This window comes from Dendrobates tinctorius, unplaced genomic scaffold (genome assembly GCF_039654945.1).
Source record: "Dendrobates tinctorius isolate UK_male_01 unplaced genomic scaffold, ASM3965494v1 ptg000003l, whole genome shotgun sequence".
Taxonomy (NCBI): Eukaryota; Metazoa; Chordata; class Amphibia; order Anura; family Dendrobatidae; genus Dendrobates; species Dendrobates tinctorius.
The window spans coordinates 85,219,662-85,238,866 of record NW_027361671.1 but is presented as its reverse complement, the minus strand read 5'-3'; the positions used below and the strand labels follow the sequence as shown (position 1 = coordinate 85,238,866).

The window sequence follows — 19,205 nt, the reverse complement described above, 5'->3', positions numbered from 1 at the left end:
GAGCATATAATTTCATTGGAAAAAAGTATTTATACTAAGAGAAATAAACTCGATGTATTTCATAAGATATGGCAGCCATGGGTAGAATGGAGTTAGATTTGTGGGGAGGATGTATTATGATATAGATGATGTTCATAATAAACAATTATATATGGATGTGGGAAAGAGTACCGGAATAGAAATGAGGAAGACACTGAAGGGGTCTCGGAAGGGGGGGGGTTGTTCATAAAAATATATGATTATATGTGAACAACTGCTTGATGTCATATATGTTATAATTGTTATCATTTAATAAAAATGTATCTGATTAAAAAAAAAAAAACCCACAAATGCCAAGCCTGTTTAACTCACAGGTCTCAGCGGAATGCACGCACAGTAAATGGTCACAGGACTCGGGCCCAAGACACAGGGTCAGCGTCCTTCTAGACCTACCGTGCGTGCGGCGTCGCAACCGCGGACGCCAATAAGTACTGCTGACTGCAGCACGGCGACAGACACTGCCGCTGTACGACAATGCCCGGTAGCAGGCACACTGTCGGACGCTAGTACCTTGGACGGTATGCACTGTGGCCTGTAGCTTGCCACTGACTGGCGCTGACTCTATCACTAGTTCCCTATCCACACACGTAATATCAGAGGGAGGGGAATCTTAGTCATTTGCAAGTCCATGCATCCATCATCATTCACACAGGTAGCAACTAGAGTCTATACTAGCGCATGGCCGAGCGGCCATGTGAACCTTTTATAGCCGGGACCTTCCGGAAGCTTTCAGATCCCAGAGTTGGACCAATCAGATCTGGAGAAGGACCTGTGCATGTGACTCCCGATCTCCCATGGGAGATCGTCTCGTGAGCATGCTCAGTGGAGCGACGGAAGGACTTAGCCTCTGGAGTGGCTTGCTGCTGAGCAGCCTGCGTTGCTATTGCTGGCCCAGAGGTGGCAGCAACAGCCAGACCCACAGAACTGGTCTGAGCAGAGCGTCGGGAACGACGGGGCTGCTGAGCAGGCTCCTCAGTGGTCGATGGAGAATGGGAGACCGCTGAATGCAAGGCTCTGGATTCCCGCTGTGCAGCTGCAGGAACCCGACACCTAACAGCATGTATCACTTTTCAAGTCCAACGTTTGCTCAGTAGGAACATTTCATTGTGCAATATTATTTTTAATGCACAGTGTACTCCCTTGCCGGCTATGATGAGAAGTGACTAGCCAGCAAAAGAGCGCACTGTCAGTGCACATGGTAAGGAGAGAACCGGATGAGTAGGAAAACCAGAGACCAGCCCTGCCCACTAACGTGATGTTGGTTTTGGGGGCAGGGCTTTACTTTTCAGGCTCTTTTGCCGACTTGCCACTTCACATCAGAGCTGTTATAAAAAAATCCACGTGACACAGACTTTTTGTAACTTGGTTTTCACAATAACAGTACTTTGTGGGTCTCAAAGTTCTCGTACATTATGATGAGATGTAGCAGCGGTATACAGCAATATCGCTGCCAAAGTTGCTGCCTAACCGCGTCTTAAATTAAAGAAAATAAGGCCTACAAGAACGGGGCATTCTATAGTGTAGGCATGCATTTGGATTGAGGGATACTTTTATTCCTGCAGCAGTTTTACCTTATGTTCTAACATGAGGGAGGAGGGCTCATGATTTTTGATTATGAGTATTAGAGGGGTTGTCCAGGGACATTAAAACGCCTTTGGTTGGTTTGCAAATATACATGTATAGAATTTATTATGGTAATTTAGATTAAATTTTAGTGCTGCTTACTTAGAGCTTATTCCCCCGAGCCACCAATGTGCTAGAAGGGGGCAATCTAACTGGCCAATTTTTATTTTTTAGCTAAAAAATGTAGAACAAAAATATATGAAATTACTTCATAATTCACAAAAAAAAATATATCAACACCACTTGGTGAAATGGCTAATAGGATCGAATCATTACTGATGCTTTAAGTACCATATATGAATGCTGATGGAAAAAATGTGTCGTATGTAACGTATATAGCATATAAGATAGCATATTACATCAACTGTAACTCGAGCTATCTTGTATATTTATTTTCTTTTACCGAGTGTCATGTTGAGTACATGATGACCTGCTGACTTGGGGATTACGTGTCAGAGCAAATGTATTAAATGAGTATTAGGGTAAATGAGTGGTAAAAATCTTTTCAACGGTTAGTTTTTAAGTTTCTACTGACTATTAGTTCTTTCTATATGAAAAGCTTTTATGAGATTAAAAGGGTTGTTCAGGCATAGATATTTGATGATCTCTTTACAGAATAGGCCATCACTAGTACATCGGTGGGGGACTGACACTCCATACTCCCACCAATCATCTTCTTTTTTTTTTTTTTTTTAGCTCTGACAGGCGGCCGGATGTAAACACTTTGTTCAGTCGCTGAGCGTAGCTCCATAGTGTAGTGACTGGTCATGGACACTGCAGCACAGATCCTATTCTTTTACATAAATCAAGTGTCGGACCCTCACCAATCTGCTATTGATGACTTATCCTGCATCTAGGTCATCAAATACCTATTTCTAATCCACCGCTTTATTAAACCTTGAGAGGCAGAGGTGGGTGTGTCATCTCTTATCGAAAGCAGCCTTTGGATATTTTGTGGTTGAGCATATTTCACTGTTGAAAGTCAAACATGATTTATCATCATATTATTTTATGTGGATCTTTTCTCTATGCATGAAGCAAATTATATCAGGTAGCAGTTTAATTGCTGTTACACATATATTTCTTTATCTTTATGTACTCAACTTTACACTGGTTTCACACATCTGCGAAACACTGACCATGCTCTGATTGAAAGACCCAACCTGATCGCCATGTCTCCTGACCTAACCTAACTGCTTCATAGACATATATGAAGCAGTATCCTTGGGTCGGGAGACATGGCGATCAGATTGGGTCTTCCTATCCGAGCGTGGTCCGTGTATCATGGATTTGTGAAATTAGTCTTAATTCTATGAATTCTTTCCATGTTACAGAATATGTACTACAACATAAGATGCTTTTCAAACAGAATGTGCCTCAGGAAACTCTCCTTTTCTATGGAGTTTTGTAAACCTAAAGCGGCATTTGTAGTGTGTTTCTGGTCATTTCTTGAACATGTTTTGAAAGGTTTTTTTCTAGCATATTCCATATGTTTATTGTACTCTATTAAACAATGGGGAAAAAAAGCTCAAAAATGATCATGGTTACGATTAAGAACACTTTTGTTCGAAACGCGTAATCCTCTGGACTTACCATTTTAACAGCATGTTTTTAAAAGCTTTGCAATAATGTTTTACCATTTATTCTACAATCTATTTGGATGTCTGTTGCTGGAACTTTTGTGTTTGAAAATTTCATGTAATGTATATGGCCAACTAAAAAAGTGTTGTATGACACTGCCATGTGTTCTGTAGTATAGATTGAGGACATTAGCCATGGAAGTGCCTGTTGTCTCTATATTTCTTACATTTCATTTGAAGCTTGTACTTGGCCTCTTTTTTCACCATTATTCTTATTTCTTTATTGAATTTGACCTATAATTTGAAAAATATATGTCTGAGCTTTTCCTTATTTCTCTCTCTTGTCATGTCATACTCTATTTCTGGATCCTAGGTTCTCAGCCTGTAAAATGTGTACCCCGGGGTCATATCTGCTATATCTTTGGTGGGTTTTTTCATTATGATCATGTCTTACTTTTAATAGGCAGCACGGTGCTTAATCACAGTCATGATGGGCTTCTTGTTTGAGTTGTCAAAACCTGCCTTGGGATCTAGATTTTCTCACTATGTGCAGCCATCTAATTTTTTTCTTTTCTTACCATAGGTCAATTTCAATGAGCCACTCTCCATGCTGCAGAGGCTCACTGAAGATTTGGAATACCATGAGCTGTTGGACAAGGCGGCCAAATGTGAAAATTCCATAGAACAGATGTGCTTTGTTGCAGCCTTCTCCGTGTCTTCCTATTCCACCACAGTCCACCGGACAGCAAAACCATTCAATCCTTTATTAGGAGAAACATTTGAACTTGACAGACTTGAAGATTTGGGATTCAGGTCGATATGTGAACAAGTGAGTAGAATTGGAGATCACTTAGATTTATGGGCAGGTTTTCTCGTGGTCTGGATTCCATGTGCGGACCATAGGGCCAATCGCAGAGAACTCTCTGCTTCCTTACAGTATGGTTATGGGAATCAAACAGATCAACAACAATTTATAAATGTTCTGAATTTCTATTATAGAATTTTACATCTTGCAAAATTGCCATGAAACATGGTTTTGACCTATCCAGGTTGATGTGCACAAATTGCCATTTGATCTGTCCCATCTGTCATACATTGACGATTACTTGCTTGCTATGCATTACATGTGCCTATATTGTATGTTATTATCTGTGAATTTTCTCTTATACGAGACTCTGTTTCATTGCAATCAATACTGACTGATAAGAGTTCAGACGATGCAGTGCGGTCCTGCAATGAGCCTGCAGATGAACAGAAGATACGTTTAATTACTCTAAACTTCCATTTAAGGCCTGTTTCACACATCCGTTTGTGTCCATCAGTCAAAATATGCCGTTTTGAAAAAAAAAACGGATCCGCCATTTTTCTTGGCGGATCCGTTTTTTTCCCATTGAGTTGCATTACCGGCGTATCTTGACGGATGGCCATCTGTTGGATCCGTTTTTTTGCGGATCCGCCAAAATTTTGACGTCCGCCGACATGCCCGAATGGACCATGCAACGTTTTTTTGTGTGGCAGGATCCGCACTTCTCACTGCTCTCTCTCTCTCCTTCCCCAGGCAGCGGTTCCTTTAAAATTCTTCCTTTGACGGATCCGTTAAAATAACGGTCTGGTGACAAACATTGTGGTCAGTACAGGAACGATCCGCCATTTTAGCGGATTTTGACTGAACAAGAAAACTGATGTGTGAAACAGGCCTAACAAGGAGACAGAGCTTCTCAAGTCTATTAAAATTCATGATAGTTGATTTGGAAAACTTAAATCCTAGACACCTTCTTTTTTTCTCCAAAAAGCCTTTAGAAAACCAATTTAGTGCTCCATTCTACAGTACGCATCTACATTGACAGAGTAACCTATTTTATCCCAGCTATAGGGAATTACGGAGACTTGTCTCTGCTTCAGAGATCTATACCAGAAACAAAAGGGAAAAATTAAATTGTGGTACCTGTTCATAAGGTTATTATTAATGGGTGTAGGCCCCTGCTCCATCATGAGGTTTATTGCAAAATCTGCTGTCTCACATGTGCTGTAGATCAGTTGACTTTGTGGTTCTCTAGCTGGTAAGTCTCATCATGCCATGACAGCTGAACTCCATTGCAATAGACTTAAACTAGTTACTACTGACCAATTATATTGTTCCATAGATCAGCAATTTATTTCCTTTTGTCCTTCTTGGCGTTTTATACACCAGTGAGATAGTTAGGAACGCTGAACCAAGAAATGAATGTATGAATTATTTAAAAAAATATACAGTAGTGTTCAAAATAATAGCAATCCAATATGGCAAACCTGATTGATCACTGTTTTTGGTATAAATAAAATTACCACATGTCAAACAATTTACCAGACAACGCATTCATGATCTGCATGTTTCTGAATCCGTGTATTAGAATAATTAATTGAAAGGGGGAGTGTTCAAAATAATAGCAGTGTGGGGTTAAATTAGTGAGGTCAATCATTTTATGGAGAAACGGGTGTGATTCAGGTGGCCTTTATTTAAGGGTGAAGCCTGGACATGTTGTACATGTACAGTGGGGCAAAAAAGTATTTAGTCAGTCAGCAATAGTGCAAGTTCCACCACTTAAAAAGATGAGAGGCGTCTGTAATTTACATCATAGGTAGACCTCAACTATGGGAGACAAACTGAGAAAAAAAAATCCAGAAAATCACATTGTCTGTTTTTTTTTCATTTTATTTGCATATTATGGTGGAAAATAAGTATTTGGTCAGAAACAAGCAATCAAGATTTCTGGCTCTCACAGACCTGTAACTTCTTCTTTAAGAGTCTCCTCTTTCCTCCACTCATTACCTGTAGTAATGGCACCTGTTTAAACTTGTTATCAGTATAAAAAGACACCTGTGCACACCCTAAAACAGTCTGACTCCAAACTCCACTATGGTGAAGACCAAAGAGCTGTCAAAGGACACCAGAAACAAAATTGTAGCCCTGCACCAGGCTGGAAAGACTGAATCTGCAATAGCCAACCAGCTTGGAGTGAAGAAATCAACTGTGGTAGCAATAATTAGAAAATGGAAGACATACAAGACCACTGATAATCTCCCTCGATCTGGTGCTCCACGCAAAATCCCACCCCGTGGGGTCAGAATGATCACAAGAACGGTGAGCAAAAATCCCAGAACCACGCGGGGGGACCTAGTGAATGAACTGCAGAGAGCTGGGACCAATGTTACAAGGCCTACCATAAGTAACACACTACGCCACCATGGACTCAGATCCTGCAGTGCCAGACGTGTCCCACTGCTTAAGCCTGTACATGTCCGGGCCCGTCTGAAGTTTGCTAGAGAGCATTTGGATGATCCAGAGGCGTTTTGGGAGAATGTCCTATGGTCTGGTGAAACCAAACTGGAACTGTTTGGTAGAAACACAACTTGTCGTGTTTGGAGGAAAAAGAATACTGAGTTGCATCCATCAAACACCATACCTACTGTAAAGCATGGTGGTGGAAACATCATGCTTTGGGGCTGTTTCTCTGCAAAGGGGCCAGGACGACTGATCCGGGTACATGAAAGAATGAATGGGGCCATGTATCGTGAGATTTTGAGTGCAAACCTCCTTCCATCAGCAAGAGCATTGAATATGAAACGTGGCTGGGTCTTTCAACATGACAATGATCCAAAGCACACCGCCAGGGCAACGAAGGAGTGGCTTCGTAAGAAGCATTTCAAGGTCCTGGAGTGGCCTAGCCAGTCTCCAGATCTCAACCCTATAGAAAACCTTTGGAGGGAGTTGAAAGTCCGTGTTGCCAAGCGAAAAGCCAAAAACATCACTGCTCTAGAGGAGATCTGCATGGAGGAATGGGCCAACATACCAACAACAGTGTGTGGCAACCTTGTGAAGACTTACAGAAAACGTTTGACCTCTGTCATTGCCAACAAAGGATATATCACAAAGTATTGAGATGAAATTTTGTTTCTGACCAAATACTTATTTTCCACTATAATATGCAAATAAAATGAAAAAAAAACAGACAATGTGATTTTCTGGATTTTTTTTTCTCAGTTTGTCTCCCATAGTTGAGGTCTACCTATGATGTAAATTACAGACGCCTCTCATCTTTTTAAGTGGTGGAACTTGCACTATTGCTGACTGACTAAATACTTTTTTGCCCCACTGTATGTCTCCTTGCCTGAGACATATGGGTCGTTCGAGACATTGTTCAGAAGGACACATTACTTTGATTAAAAAGTTAATTGGAGAGGGTAAAATTTATAAAGAAGTGCAGACAATGGTAGGCTGTACAGCTTAAAATGATCTCCAATGCTTTAAAATGGAAAGCCAAACCAGAGAGACGTGGAAGAAAACGGGAGACTACCATGCAAATGGATGGAAGAATAGCTAGAATGGCAAAGGTTCAGCCAATGATCAGCTCCAAGATGCTCAAATACAGTCTCAAGTTACCTGTGAGTACTGTGATAGAAGACGCCTGTGTGAAGCTAATCTCTTAACAAGAAGTCCCCGCAAAGTCCCACAGTTAAAAAAAAAAAAAAAAGTCATATACTGAAGCAGATACAATTTGCAAAAGATCACATCAACTGGCCTAAAGAGAAATGGAGAAACATTTTGTGATCTGAACAGTGAATAGTTTGTCAAACGACCCCCAAAATCTGCATTCAAGCCACAGTACGCTCTGAAGACAGTGAAGCATGGTGGTGCAAGCATCATGATATGGGCATGTTTCTCTTACTATTGTGCTGGACCTATTTACCAGATACCAGGGATCATGGACCAGTTGGCATATATTACAATACTTGAAGAGGTCATGTTGCCTTATGCTGAAGAAGATATGCCTTTGAAATGGGTGCTTCAATAAGACAAAGACCCTAAACACAACAGTAAACGAGCAAAATCTTGGTTCCAGTCAAACAAAATTGAGGTTATGGAGTGCTAGCCCAATCCCCGGACCTTAATCCGATGGAACACTTGTGGGGTGACATTAACAATGCCGTTTCTGAGGCAAAGCCAAATGGCAAAAAAATTGCTGGATGTAGTCCAAGAATCCTGGACTGGAATAACAGTTGACAGGAGCCAGAAGTTGGTTGACTCTATGCAATATCATGCAGGGCCGGACTGGCCATCTGGCAAATGCCAGAAGGGCCTGTCTGGTCGTGGGCTGCCTTGTATGCTATGTTGTTAACAGAATTGGTGTTCTGAAGACACTCATACTGTTAAGACTTGTGACGGAGCATAAAGTTGATGACTCCATCACTTATCCCAGCAGGCCACGGGTATCATTAGAAATATTGGTCTTGTAGTAAATCTTCCTTTCCTCTATACAAGGTAATATTAGTAATATATCCCATCTGGTTCTTGGGGACGGGGACAACATGGGCCTGTGTGATTTCAAATGCCGAGGCAGAATTTCAGCCCCAGTCCGTACCTGGCAACATAGATGTGAAGCAGTTCTAAAATACTGTGGGTATAAAGCTAAATATTATGTTAGTGATTCACAGGAATACTAAATCTGCAAAAAATAGTACATATTGTGATTTGTAAAGACAAATGCAGACACTGCTGTTTTTTAGAACAGCCCAATGATCATTTTTTTTGTTAGTTTAAGTAAAGTAGTTAAATATCTCTCTATATAAAAATCAATGTGTGTGTGTGTATCACCAACCAATCACGAAGCATCTTTCATTTCACCAGAGCTGTTCAAAAGAAGCTAAGATGTGATTGGTTGCTATGACCAACAGTTTTCCTTGCAACCAATCACTAAGCATCTCTCATTTCACCAGAGCTGGTTAAAAGTAGCTGAGCTGTGTTATCTTTGCCACACATCTAAGTGGTCTGTATAACCCCTTCCCCCTTTTATGACCTTTGCTTAACTCTGTGCATTTGGCCTGGGCAGTCACACCCCACTTTCACTCACACCTGATTGTCTTTAGCTGCACATATATTCAGCACCATGGGTCTGCTCCCGACGTAGTCGGCGCCATCTGTTTCAAAATCCATATTTCAAAGTACAGATTTCTAAGTACTCTGAATTAGACTAGAATTGGCCTGGAATTGACTGTAAGGTAAAGAACTATAACACCACAACAATGTTTCGCCTTCTTTTTACTATCACGCCCATACTACTCTATTTCTCCCTAACTCCTGCAATCCCTCCACCCAGTAAGGAACTAGTCATTTCCCCATCCATCCTTCCCAGTCATCTCACCTCTTCGTCACAACTGTTCCTCCTCATACAATCCCTTTTCTCCAGACACACACGGCCACATCATGTCCTATCCTGCTCCCACCATCTAATGCTCTGTCTACTACTCCTCATTGCTGGCGACGTATCTCCAAATCCTGGCCCTCCTCAACACATCCCTACACTCATTTCTATCACCCTGCCATGATCCTCTACACGGCTTCACAACCATGATAACCTCATACCCATTCATCCAGCCCCCACTCCCCCAACCCCCTTACCTGGAGCCCTATGGAACACACACTCTGTCTGCAGCAAGCTGTCATTTATAAATGACCTCTTTATCACCAACAAACTCTCTTTCCTTGCCATCACTGAAACGTGGCTCACTCCCTCTGACACAGCCTCTCCAGCTGCGCTTTCCTATGGCGGATTACATCTCTCACACCCCTCGCCCCAGCAACAAACGTGGTGGGAGGAGTTGGCTTGCTCCTGTCTGATACCTGCTCCTTTACCCCAATTCCTCCGCTACTCTTCCCTCGTTTGAGGTGCACTCCATCCGCATCTATTCCCCCTCCAACCTCCATCTGGCTGTCATCTACCGCCCCTCAGAACTAGCCATCTCCGCCTTTCTCGACCACTTCACCACCTGGCTACTCCATTTCCTTTCTGCTGACATCCCCACCATCATCATGAGCGACTTCAACATCCCCATTGACATTTCCACCCCGGCTGCCTCTAAACTTCTATCGCTCACGGCTTCCCTCGGCCTCACTCAATGGCCATCTGCGGCCACTCACAAAGAAGGTCACACGCTGGACCTTATCTTCACCCGTCTCTGTTCCCTCACTAATCTCAATAACTCACCCCTCCCCCTGTCTGATCACAACCTACTGACATTCTCTTCCCTTTCCTCTCCTACTGCGCCACCCCCGATCCATAAACTCGCTCACCCTCGCAGGAATCTCAAACACCTCAATTTACAATCACTCTCTGAGTCCCTTCTCCCTCTTACAGGCATAACTTCCCTTTATGACACAGATTCTGCGGCCACTTTTTATAACACCACAATAACAGCAACACTTGATTCGGCTGCCACCCTCACGCAGAGCAAAACTCGAACAATCAACAGGCAGCCCTGGCTGTCCAGCTTGACCAAAGAACTAAGACGGGTTTCCAGGGCCGCTGAGCGGAGATGGAAGAGAACCCATTCTACTGAGCACTTCAGCGCATACAAGCAGTCCCTTGCCAGCTTTAAGTCCACGCTCTCTGCCCAAAACAAACTTACTTCGCATCTCTCATATCCTCCCTGTCTCACAACCCTAAACAGCTCTTCAACACTTTCAATTCTCTACTCCGTCCCACAGCACCTCCTCCCTCGCCTCTCATTTCTGCTGAAGACTTTGCCTCCTTCTTTAAGCAGAAGATCGACACGATCAGACAAAACTTTGGACCGCAGCCCCCAATGCCCCTCTTAGCCACTCAGCCCTGTTCTGCAAAAGCCAGCTTCTCCACCATGACAGAAGATCAGCTCTCCACCCTTCTGTCAAGATCACACCTCACCACTTGTGCCCTCGACCCACTCCTGTCCCACTTCATCCATAACTTGGCCACAGTCTTCATCCCATCTCTAACACACCTCCTCAACCTTTCACTTACAAATGGTGTCTTTCCCTCATCCTTCAAACATGCATCAATCACACCCATCCTTTAAAAGCCCTCCCTTGACCCATCCTCTGTGTCTAACTATCGCCCGATATCTCTTCTCCCTTACGCCTCAAAACTACTGGAACAGCATGTATATCTTGAACTGTCCTCCCACCTCTCCTCCTGTTCCCTCTTTGAACGGTTACAATCTGGCTTCCGACCACATCACTCAACTGAAACTGCCCTAACTAAAGTTACTAACGACTTACTAACCGCCAAGAACAAGCGGCACTACTCTGACCTCCTTCTGGACCTGTCCTCTGCCTTCGACACCATAGACCATTCCCTCCAGCTACAGACTCTCATCTCTTGGCATCACAGACTTGGCCCTATTTTGGATCTCATCATACCTAACAGACCGAACATTTAGTGGCTCCCTCTCACACACCACCTCCTCACCTCGCCCCCTGTCTGTTGTGTTGATCAAGGCTCTGTCCTAGGACCCCTACTATTCTCCATCTACACCTTCAGCTTGGGACAGCTCATAGAATCCCACGGTTTTCAGTATCACCTCTACGCCGATGACACGCAGGTCTACCTATCTGGACCCAACCTCGCCTCCTTACTGACTGAAATCCCGCAATGTCTGTCTGCTATTTCAGCCTTCTTTTCTTCTCGCTTTCTCAAACTGAACATGGACAAAACAGAATTCATCATCTTTCCCCCTTCTCACTCTACCCCTCCACCAGACCTAGCCATCAATGTCAGTGGCTGCTCCCTTTCCCCAGTCCCGCACGCTCGGTGCCTTGGGGTGATCCTCGACTCTGCGCTCTCTTTCAAACCACATATCCAAGCCCTCGCCTCCTCCTGCCGCCTCAAACTCAAAAATATTTCCCGGATCCGCTCATTCCTCAACCCCGAAACCACAAAAACACTAGTGCATGCTCTTATCATCTCCTGCCTTGACTACTGCAACCTCCTACTCTCTCTGGCCTCCCCTCTAGCACTCTGGCACCACTCCAGTCCATCCTACACTCTGCTGCCCGACTAATCCACCTGTCTCCCCGCTATTCCCCAGCCTCCCCCCTATGCCAGGCCCTTCACTGGCTTCCTATTGCCCAGAGGCTCCAATTCAAAACCCTAACCATGACATACAAAGCCATCCACAGCCTGTCTCCTCCATACATCTGTGACATGGTCCCAGGTACCTACCCGCACGCAACCTTCGATCATCTCAAGATCTCCTTCTCTACTCTCCCCTTATCTCTTCTTCCCACAAACGCATACAAGACTTCTCCCGTGCTTCCCCCATACTCTGGAACTCTCTGCCGCAACACATCAGACTCTCACCATCAACAGAAACCTTCAAGAAGAACCTGAAGACCCACCTGTTCCGACAAGCCTACCGCCTGCAATGATCCTCGGTCTACTGAACCACCGCACGACCTGCTCTACCCTCTCCTACTGTATTCTCACCTATCCTTGTAGACTGTGAGCCCTCGCGGGCAGGGTCCCATCTCCTTATGTACTTGTGTGTCCCTTGTCTTACACATGTTTATTATACTTGTCTATAATTCCCCTTTTCACATGTAAAGCGGCATGGAATAAATGGCGCTATATAAATGCATAATAATAATAATGCTTTTCTCATAACAACCCATTAAATATGATACTATACTGCATACAGATGCTGTACATCCATGAGCAACTCAGCCAGACAAATTACAAGTTGACCTGGGATCTTAGTGAACCATGTTTCTGTGCAATTTCACTATTCTACTTTTACTGGCTTTGACTGGATGATGTGGGATATTAGGGATAGTAGTCCGGTAGCTCTGGCTGACGGAATAATTTGGGATATTATAGTGAATGTGGCTTTGCGGAGTGGGCGGGGCTCTATACTCAGCTTTATATATATAACGATGTGGGATATTAGGGGTAGTAGTCCGGTGGCTCTGGCTGACGGGATGATGTGGGATATTAGGGGTAGTAGTCCAGTGGCTGTGACGGGATGATGTGGGATATTAGGGATAGTTGTCCGTTGGCTATGGCTGACGGGATGATGTGTGATATTAGGGGTAGTAGTCCAGCGGCTGTGACGGGATGATGTGGGATATTAGGGGTAGTAGTCCAGCAGCTGTGATGGGATGATGTGGGATATTAGGGGTAGTAGTCCAGCGGCTGTGACGGGATGATGTGGGATATTAGGGGTAGTAGTCCAGCGGCTGTGACGGGATGATGTGGGATATTAGAGGTAGTTGTCCAGTGACTCTGGCTGACGGGATCATGTGGGATATTAGGGGTAGTAGTAGTAGTCCAGCGGCTGTGACGGGATGATGTGGGATATTAGGGGTAGTAGTCCGGTGGCTCTGGCTGACGGGATGATGTAGGATATTAGGGGTAGTAGTCCAGCGGCTGTGACGGGATAATGTGGGCTATTAGGGGTAGTTGTCCGGTGGCTATGGCTGACGGGATGATGTGGGATATTAGGGATAGTAGTCCAGCGGCTGTGACGGGATAATGTGGGCTATTAGGGGTAGTTGTCCGGTGGCTATGGCTGACGGGATGATGTGGGATATTAGGGATAGTAGTCCAGCGGCTGTGACGGGATGTTGTGGGATATTAGGGGTAGTAGTCCAGCGGCTGTGACGGGATAATGTGGGCTATTAGGGGTAGTTGTCCGGTGGCTATGGCTGACGGGATGATGTGGGATATTAGGGATAGTAGTCCAGCGGCTGTGACGGGATGTTGTGGGATATTAGGGGTAGTAGTCCGGTGGCTCTGGCTGACGGGATGATGTAGGATATTAGGGGTAGTAGTCCAGCGGCTGTGACGGGATAATGTGGGCTATTAGGGGTAGTTGTCCGGTGGCTATGGCTGACGGGATGATGTGGGATATTAGGGATAGTAGTCCAGCGGCTGTGACGGGATAATGTGGGCTATTAGGGGTAGTTGTCCGGTGGCTATGGCTGACGGAATGATGTGGGATATTAGGGATAGTAGTCCAGCGGCTGTGACGGGATGTTGTGGGATATTAGGGGTAGTAGTCCAGCGGCTGTGACGGGATGATGTGGGATATTAGAGGTAGTTGTCTAGTGACTCTGGCTGACGGGATGATGTGGGATATTAGGGGTAGTAGTAGTAGTCCAGCGGCTGTGACGTGATGATGTGGGATGTTAGGGGTAGTAGTCCGGTGGCTATGGCTGACAGGATGATATGGGATATTAGTAGTCCGGTGGCTCTGGCTGACGGGACGGTATGGGATATTAGGGGTAGTAGTTCGGTGGCTCTGGCTGACGGGATGATGTGGGATATAATAGTGAATGTGACTATGTGGCGTGGGCGGGGCTATACACTCAGCTTTGCACACTAACTAACTGTAAACGTAGTTAGTTACTATGCCTGGGAAGCGACGGGCTCTTCAGCTAGTTATATATATTTCTCTTCATGTTTTGAATTAGAAAACAGTGTGCAATGTTCCCAATGCTGGAAATAAAAACTAGTATAAAGATTGTGTGATTAACACACTGCTATTTTGAACACTACTGTACAGATATAGCAGAGTTTAATAAATAATGCTCCATGTTGATAACTTATCACAGAAAGTGATCTCACTTAACCGCTTCCCGACCGCCCACAGTAGATAAACGTTGGCGCTTGCTGGTCTTTGTGCAGCGCCGACGTTTATCTACTGTCGGCGGTTTTGTGCCCCCCGGGACCCCCACATACCTTATAATGCGGGGATCCCGGTGCACAATGCATGCTGGGACCCCCGACGTCATCGAGACCTGATTGGTTCAGGTCCTGATGACGTCAGCATCACCGCAGCCAATGAGAGCGCTCGCTGGGAAAGCTGCTTGTTTCCCGGCGATCTCACTCATTGTAACGCGACTTCTCCTCTGATCTCACTCTGACAGATGATCAGAGGTGAAGCAGCGTTACTGTGTGACTAGATCGCTGCCTGGCACAGCTGTGCCAGGCAGCGATCTTGTCACACAGTAACGCTGCTTCTCCTCTGATCATCTGTCAGAGTGAGATCAGAGGAGAAGTGGCGTTACTATGAGTCAAATCGCAGGGCAGCGATCTTGTCACAAAAAGAAAAAAAAAAGTAAAGAAAAAAAAAGCAGGCTAGGGTTAAGTATAGGGCTGGACTTAGGGTTATGGGTGTGTTGGTGTTAGGTTTGTGGTTAGGGTTATGGTTAGGGTTGGGATTAGGGTGTGTTGGGGTTAGGGTTGGAATTAGAATTGGGGGTTTCTACTGTTTAGGCACATCAGGGGCTCTGTAAACGCAACATGACGCCCGCAGACCATTCCATCAAACTCTGCATTTCAGAACGTCACTACTTCTCTTCCGAGCCCCACCGTGTGCCCAAACAGTAGTTTTCTCCCACATATGCGGTACCAGCGTACTCAGGACAAATTGAACAACAACTCTTAGGGTCCAATTTCTCTTGTTACCCTTGTGAAAATAAAAATTGGGGGCTAAAAGATCATTTTTGTGGAAAAAAAATGATTTTTTTATTTTCACGGCTCTACATTATAAACTTTAGTGAAACACTTGGGGGTTCAAAGTGCTCACCACACATCTAGATAAGTTCCTTGGGGGGTCTAGTTTCCAAAATGGGGTCACTTGTGGGGGGTTTCCACTGTTTAGGTACATCAGGGGCTCTGCAAACGTGACATGACACCCGCAGACCATTCCATCAAAGTCTGCATTTCAGAACGTCACTACTTCCCTTCCGAGCCCCACCGTGTGCCCAAACAGTAGTTTTCTTCCACATATGGGGTACCAGTGTACTCAGGACAAATTTAACAACAACTTTTGGGGTCCAATTTCTCCTGTTAGTTACCCTTGTGAAAATAAAAAATTGGGGGCTAAAAGATCATTTTGTGGAAAAAAATGATTTTTTATTTTCATGGCTCTACGTTACAGTATAAACTTCTGTGAAGCACTTGGGGGTTCAAAGTGTTCACAACATATCTAGATAAGTTCTTTAAGGGGTCTAGTTTCCAAAATGGGGTCACTTGTGGGGGGTTTCCACTATTTAGGTACATCAGGGGCTCTCCAAATGTGACATGGCATCCGATCTCAATTCCAGCCAATTCTGCATTGAAAAAGTCAAACGGCACTCCTTCCGTTCTGAGCTCTGCCGTGTGCTCAAACAGTGGTTTAGCCCCACATACGGGGTATCGGCGTATTCGGGAGAAATTGCATAAAATATTTTGTGGTTCATTTTCTCTTTTTACACTTATGAAAATAAATCAAAATGGTTCTGAAGTAAAATGTTTGTGGAAAAAAAGTTAAATGTTTATTTTTTCCTTCCACATTCCATTCATTCATGTGAAGCACCTGAAGGGTTAATAAACTTCTTGAATGTAGTTTTGAGTACATTGAGAGGTGCAGTTTTTAGAATGTTGTCACTTTTGGGTATTTTCTGTCATATTGACCCCCCAAACTCACTTCAAATGTGAGGTGGTCCCTAAAAAAAATGGTGTTGTAAATTTTGTTGTAAAAATGAGAAATCGCTGGTCAACTTTTAACCCTTATAACTTCCTAAAAAAAAAAATTATGTTTCCAAAATTGTGCAGATGTAAAGTAGACATGTGGGAAATGTTATTTATTATCTATTTTGTGCTATATCACTCTCGGATTTAAGGGCATAAAAATTAAAAGTTTGAAAATTGCAAAATTTTCAACAAATTTCGATATTTGTAACAAATAAGCGCAGTTCATATCTAAGAAATTTTACCACCATCATGAAGTACAATATGTCACGAGAAAACAATGTCAGAATCAGCAGGATCCGTTGAAGCGTTCTAGAGTTATGACCTCATAAAGTGACACTGGTCAGAATTGAAAAAATTGGCCCGGTCACGTAGGCAAAAACAGGCTTGGGTGCGAAGGGGTTAAAGGGAGCCTGTCAGCAGGCTTGTGCACAGTAATCTACAGACAGCTCTACATTATAAACTTCTGTGAAGCACTTGGGGGTTCAAAGTGCTCACAACAAATCAAGATTAGTTCCTTTGGTGGTCTAATTTCCAAAATGGTGTCACTTGGGGGGATTTCCACTGTTTAGGCACATCAGGGGTTCTGCAAATGTAACATGGTGTCCGATCTCAATTCCAGCCAATTTTGTATTGAAAAGTCAAACTGCGCTCCTTCCCTTCCGAGCTCTGCCATGCGCCCAGACAGTGGTTTACCTGCATATATAGGGTATCGGCGTACTCAGGACAAATTGTACAACTTTTGGGGATCAATTTCTCCCCTTGATAAAATAAAAAAAATTGTATCTGAATTAAATTTCATGTGAAAAAAAGTTAAATGTTAATTTTTTTAAACATTCCAAAAATTCCTGTGAAGCACTGGAAGGCTTAATAAACTTCTTGAATGTGGTTTTGAGCACCTTCAGGGGTGCAGTATTTAGAATGGTGTCACTTTTGGGTATTTTCTATCATATCAGACTTCAAATGTGATGTGGTAGCTAAAAAAAATGGTGTTGTAAAAATGAGAAATCGCTATTTAACTTTTAACCCTTATAACTTCCTCACAAAATAACATTTTGGTTCCAAAATTGTGCTTATGTAAAGTAATCATGTGGGAAATGTTACTTTTTACATAATTTATGTGACATATCTCTGTGATTGAAGGGCATGAAAATTCAAAGTTGTAAAATTGCAAAATTTTCAAAATTTTCACCAAATTTCCATTTTTTTCACAAATAAACGCAAGTCATATCAAATAATTTTTACCACTATCATGAAGTACAATATGTCAGAATGCCTGACATATTGCAAAGACTGCGGTGGTGGAAGGAGGCAGACGGTCCCTCCCCTTGTCCCTTGGAGGGAGGATGGAGTTAGGGTGCCTGCACTGTCCTTGATTTTTCAATGCAGCCTCCCTTCCCCCCCCCAAACTGAGGATCAGCGGGAGCTTCCAGGGGTGAGGCGTGGAAGGAGGTGGGCTGGGAGGGCTCCTGTAGACCCCCAGCGTCGTCATAGCTGGTAGCCCCATTTTTTCTGGCATCCCCGGGCTGGGGACACAGGACTGTTGGTAAGTGCTACCCCCAAAGGAGGAAGGCCACCCTCTATTTTTGCTAGAGGCTAAGTGTTTTTGCACCCTCCCCCCCTGCAGACATATCACCTAGCCGGGCCACCATGGCTAGAAAGGCTAAGAGACGCACACGGTTCTGTATACTGCGTGCACCTCCTGTCGGTCCGCCTTCCCACATGCACAAAGTAAGCAAATCTGTGAAGCCTGTGATTCCGAACGTGCCCAGGAGCCCTCCCCTGCGACCGAGCCCAGTGTACCTAGTCCCCCGGAATGGGCTCTGTCTCTGTCGCAGTCCATGGCATTGCTTACGAGAGCAATCGAGTCCCTTCGAGCCCCAGATAGGGTCAGGGATAGCGGTTCGCCTGTCTTAGAGGGGTTCTCCACCTCACAGGAGCCTCCAGCCTGCAGGGGCCACTCTCACACTAGGCAGACGCAAGGGAAATGTACCCGCACAGCGTCTCCCGGTCCATCCGATGACTCGACATCCATGAGCTCTGCCTCTCGCTCGCCCTCGCCAGTAGTCGATAACGAGCAAAGCTCAGATGATGACTCAGACGAGTCCCTTGACTTAGTTACTCCGGGTTACCAGGAAACAGTGGACAGCCTCATCGAGGCCGTCAACCAGACCCTGGGGATTGACAATGAATCCACCCTGGCCTCAAGGCACAAGGTGTCATTTAAGCGGGTCAAGCGGCCTCATAGTGTATTTTTTACTCACCCAGAGTTTGACGACATAGTACAACGACACGGGGAACGGCCAGACAAGCGTTTATCAGGCCAGAAAGTGCTCGAGGCAAGATACCCGTTTGCTCTTGATCTCCTTAAAAAATGGGCGGAATTCCCGACGGTAGATCCACCCATGTCGCGCTTGGCCTTTAAGACCATGTTGTCCATACCTAATGGTTCCTCTATCAAGGATCCCACTGACCGTCTCATAGAGAGCCTGGCTCGCTCAGTATTTGAGGCGTCAGGTTCAGCACTCTCTCCCTCATTCGCAGCCACTTGGGTAGCCAAGGCCATGGTTTCTTGGTCTGAGTCATTAAACAGAGCCTTGCAGGGTATGGACCTACCTGCGGAGGTAGCAGAGATTGCTAATCAGATTGCGTTGGC

The 19,205-nt window shown here is 44.5% G+C and overlaps 1 protein-coding gene across 1 annotated transcript in view; it reads left to right on the top strand.

The window, feature by feature from the left end:
* The window catches only part of OSBP2 (oxysterol binding protein 2), a 313,014-nt gene that overhangs the window by 254,461 nt on the left and 39,348 nt on the right, over positions 1-19,205 (top strand). The window contains exon 8 of the mRNA XM_073558063.1: positions 3,826-4,071. Within this exon, the coding sequence (XP_073414164.1) occupies positions 3,826-4,071 (246 nt within the window). The remainder of the gene's footprint in view (positions 1-3,825; positions 4,072-19,205) is intronic.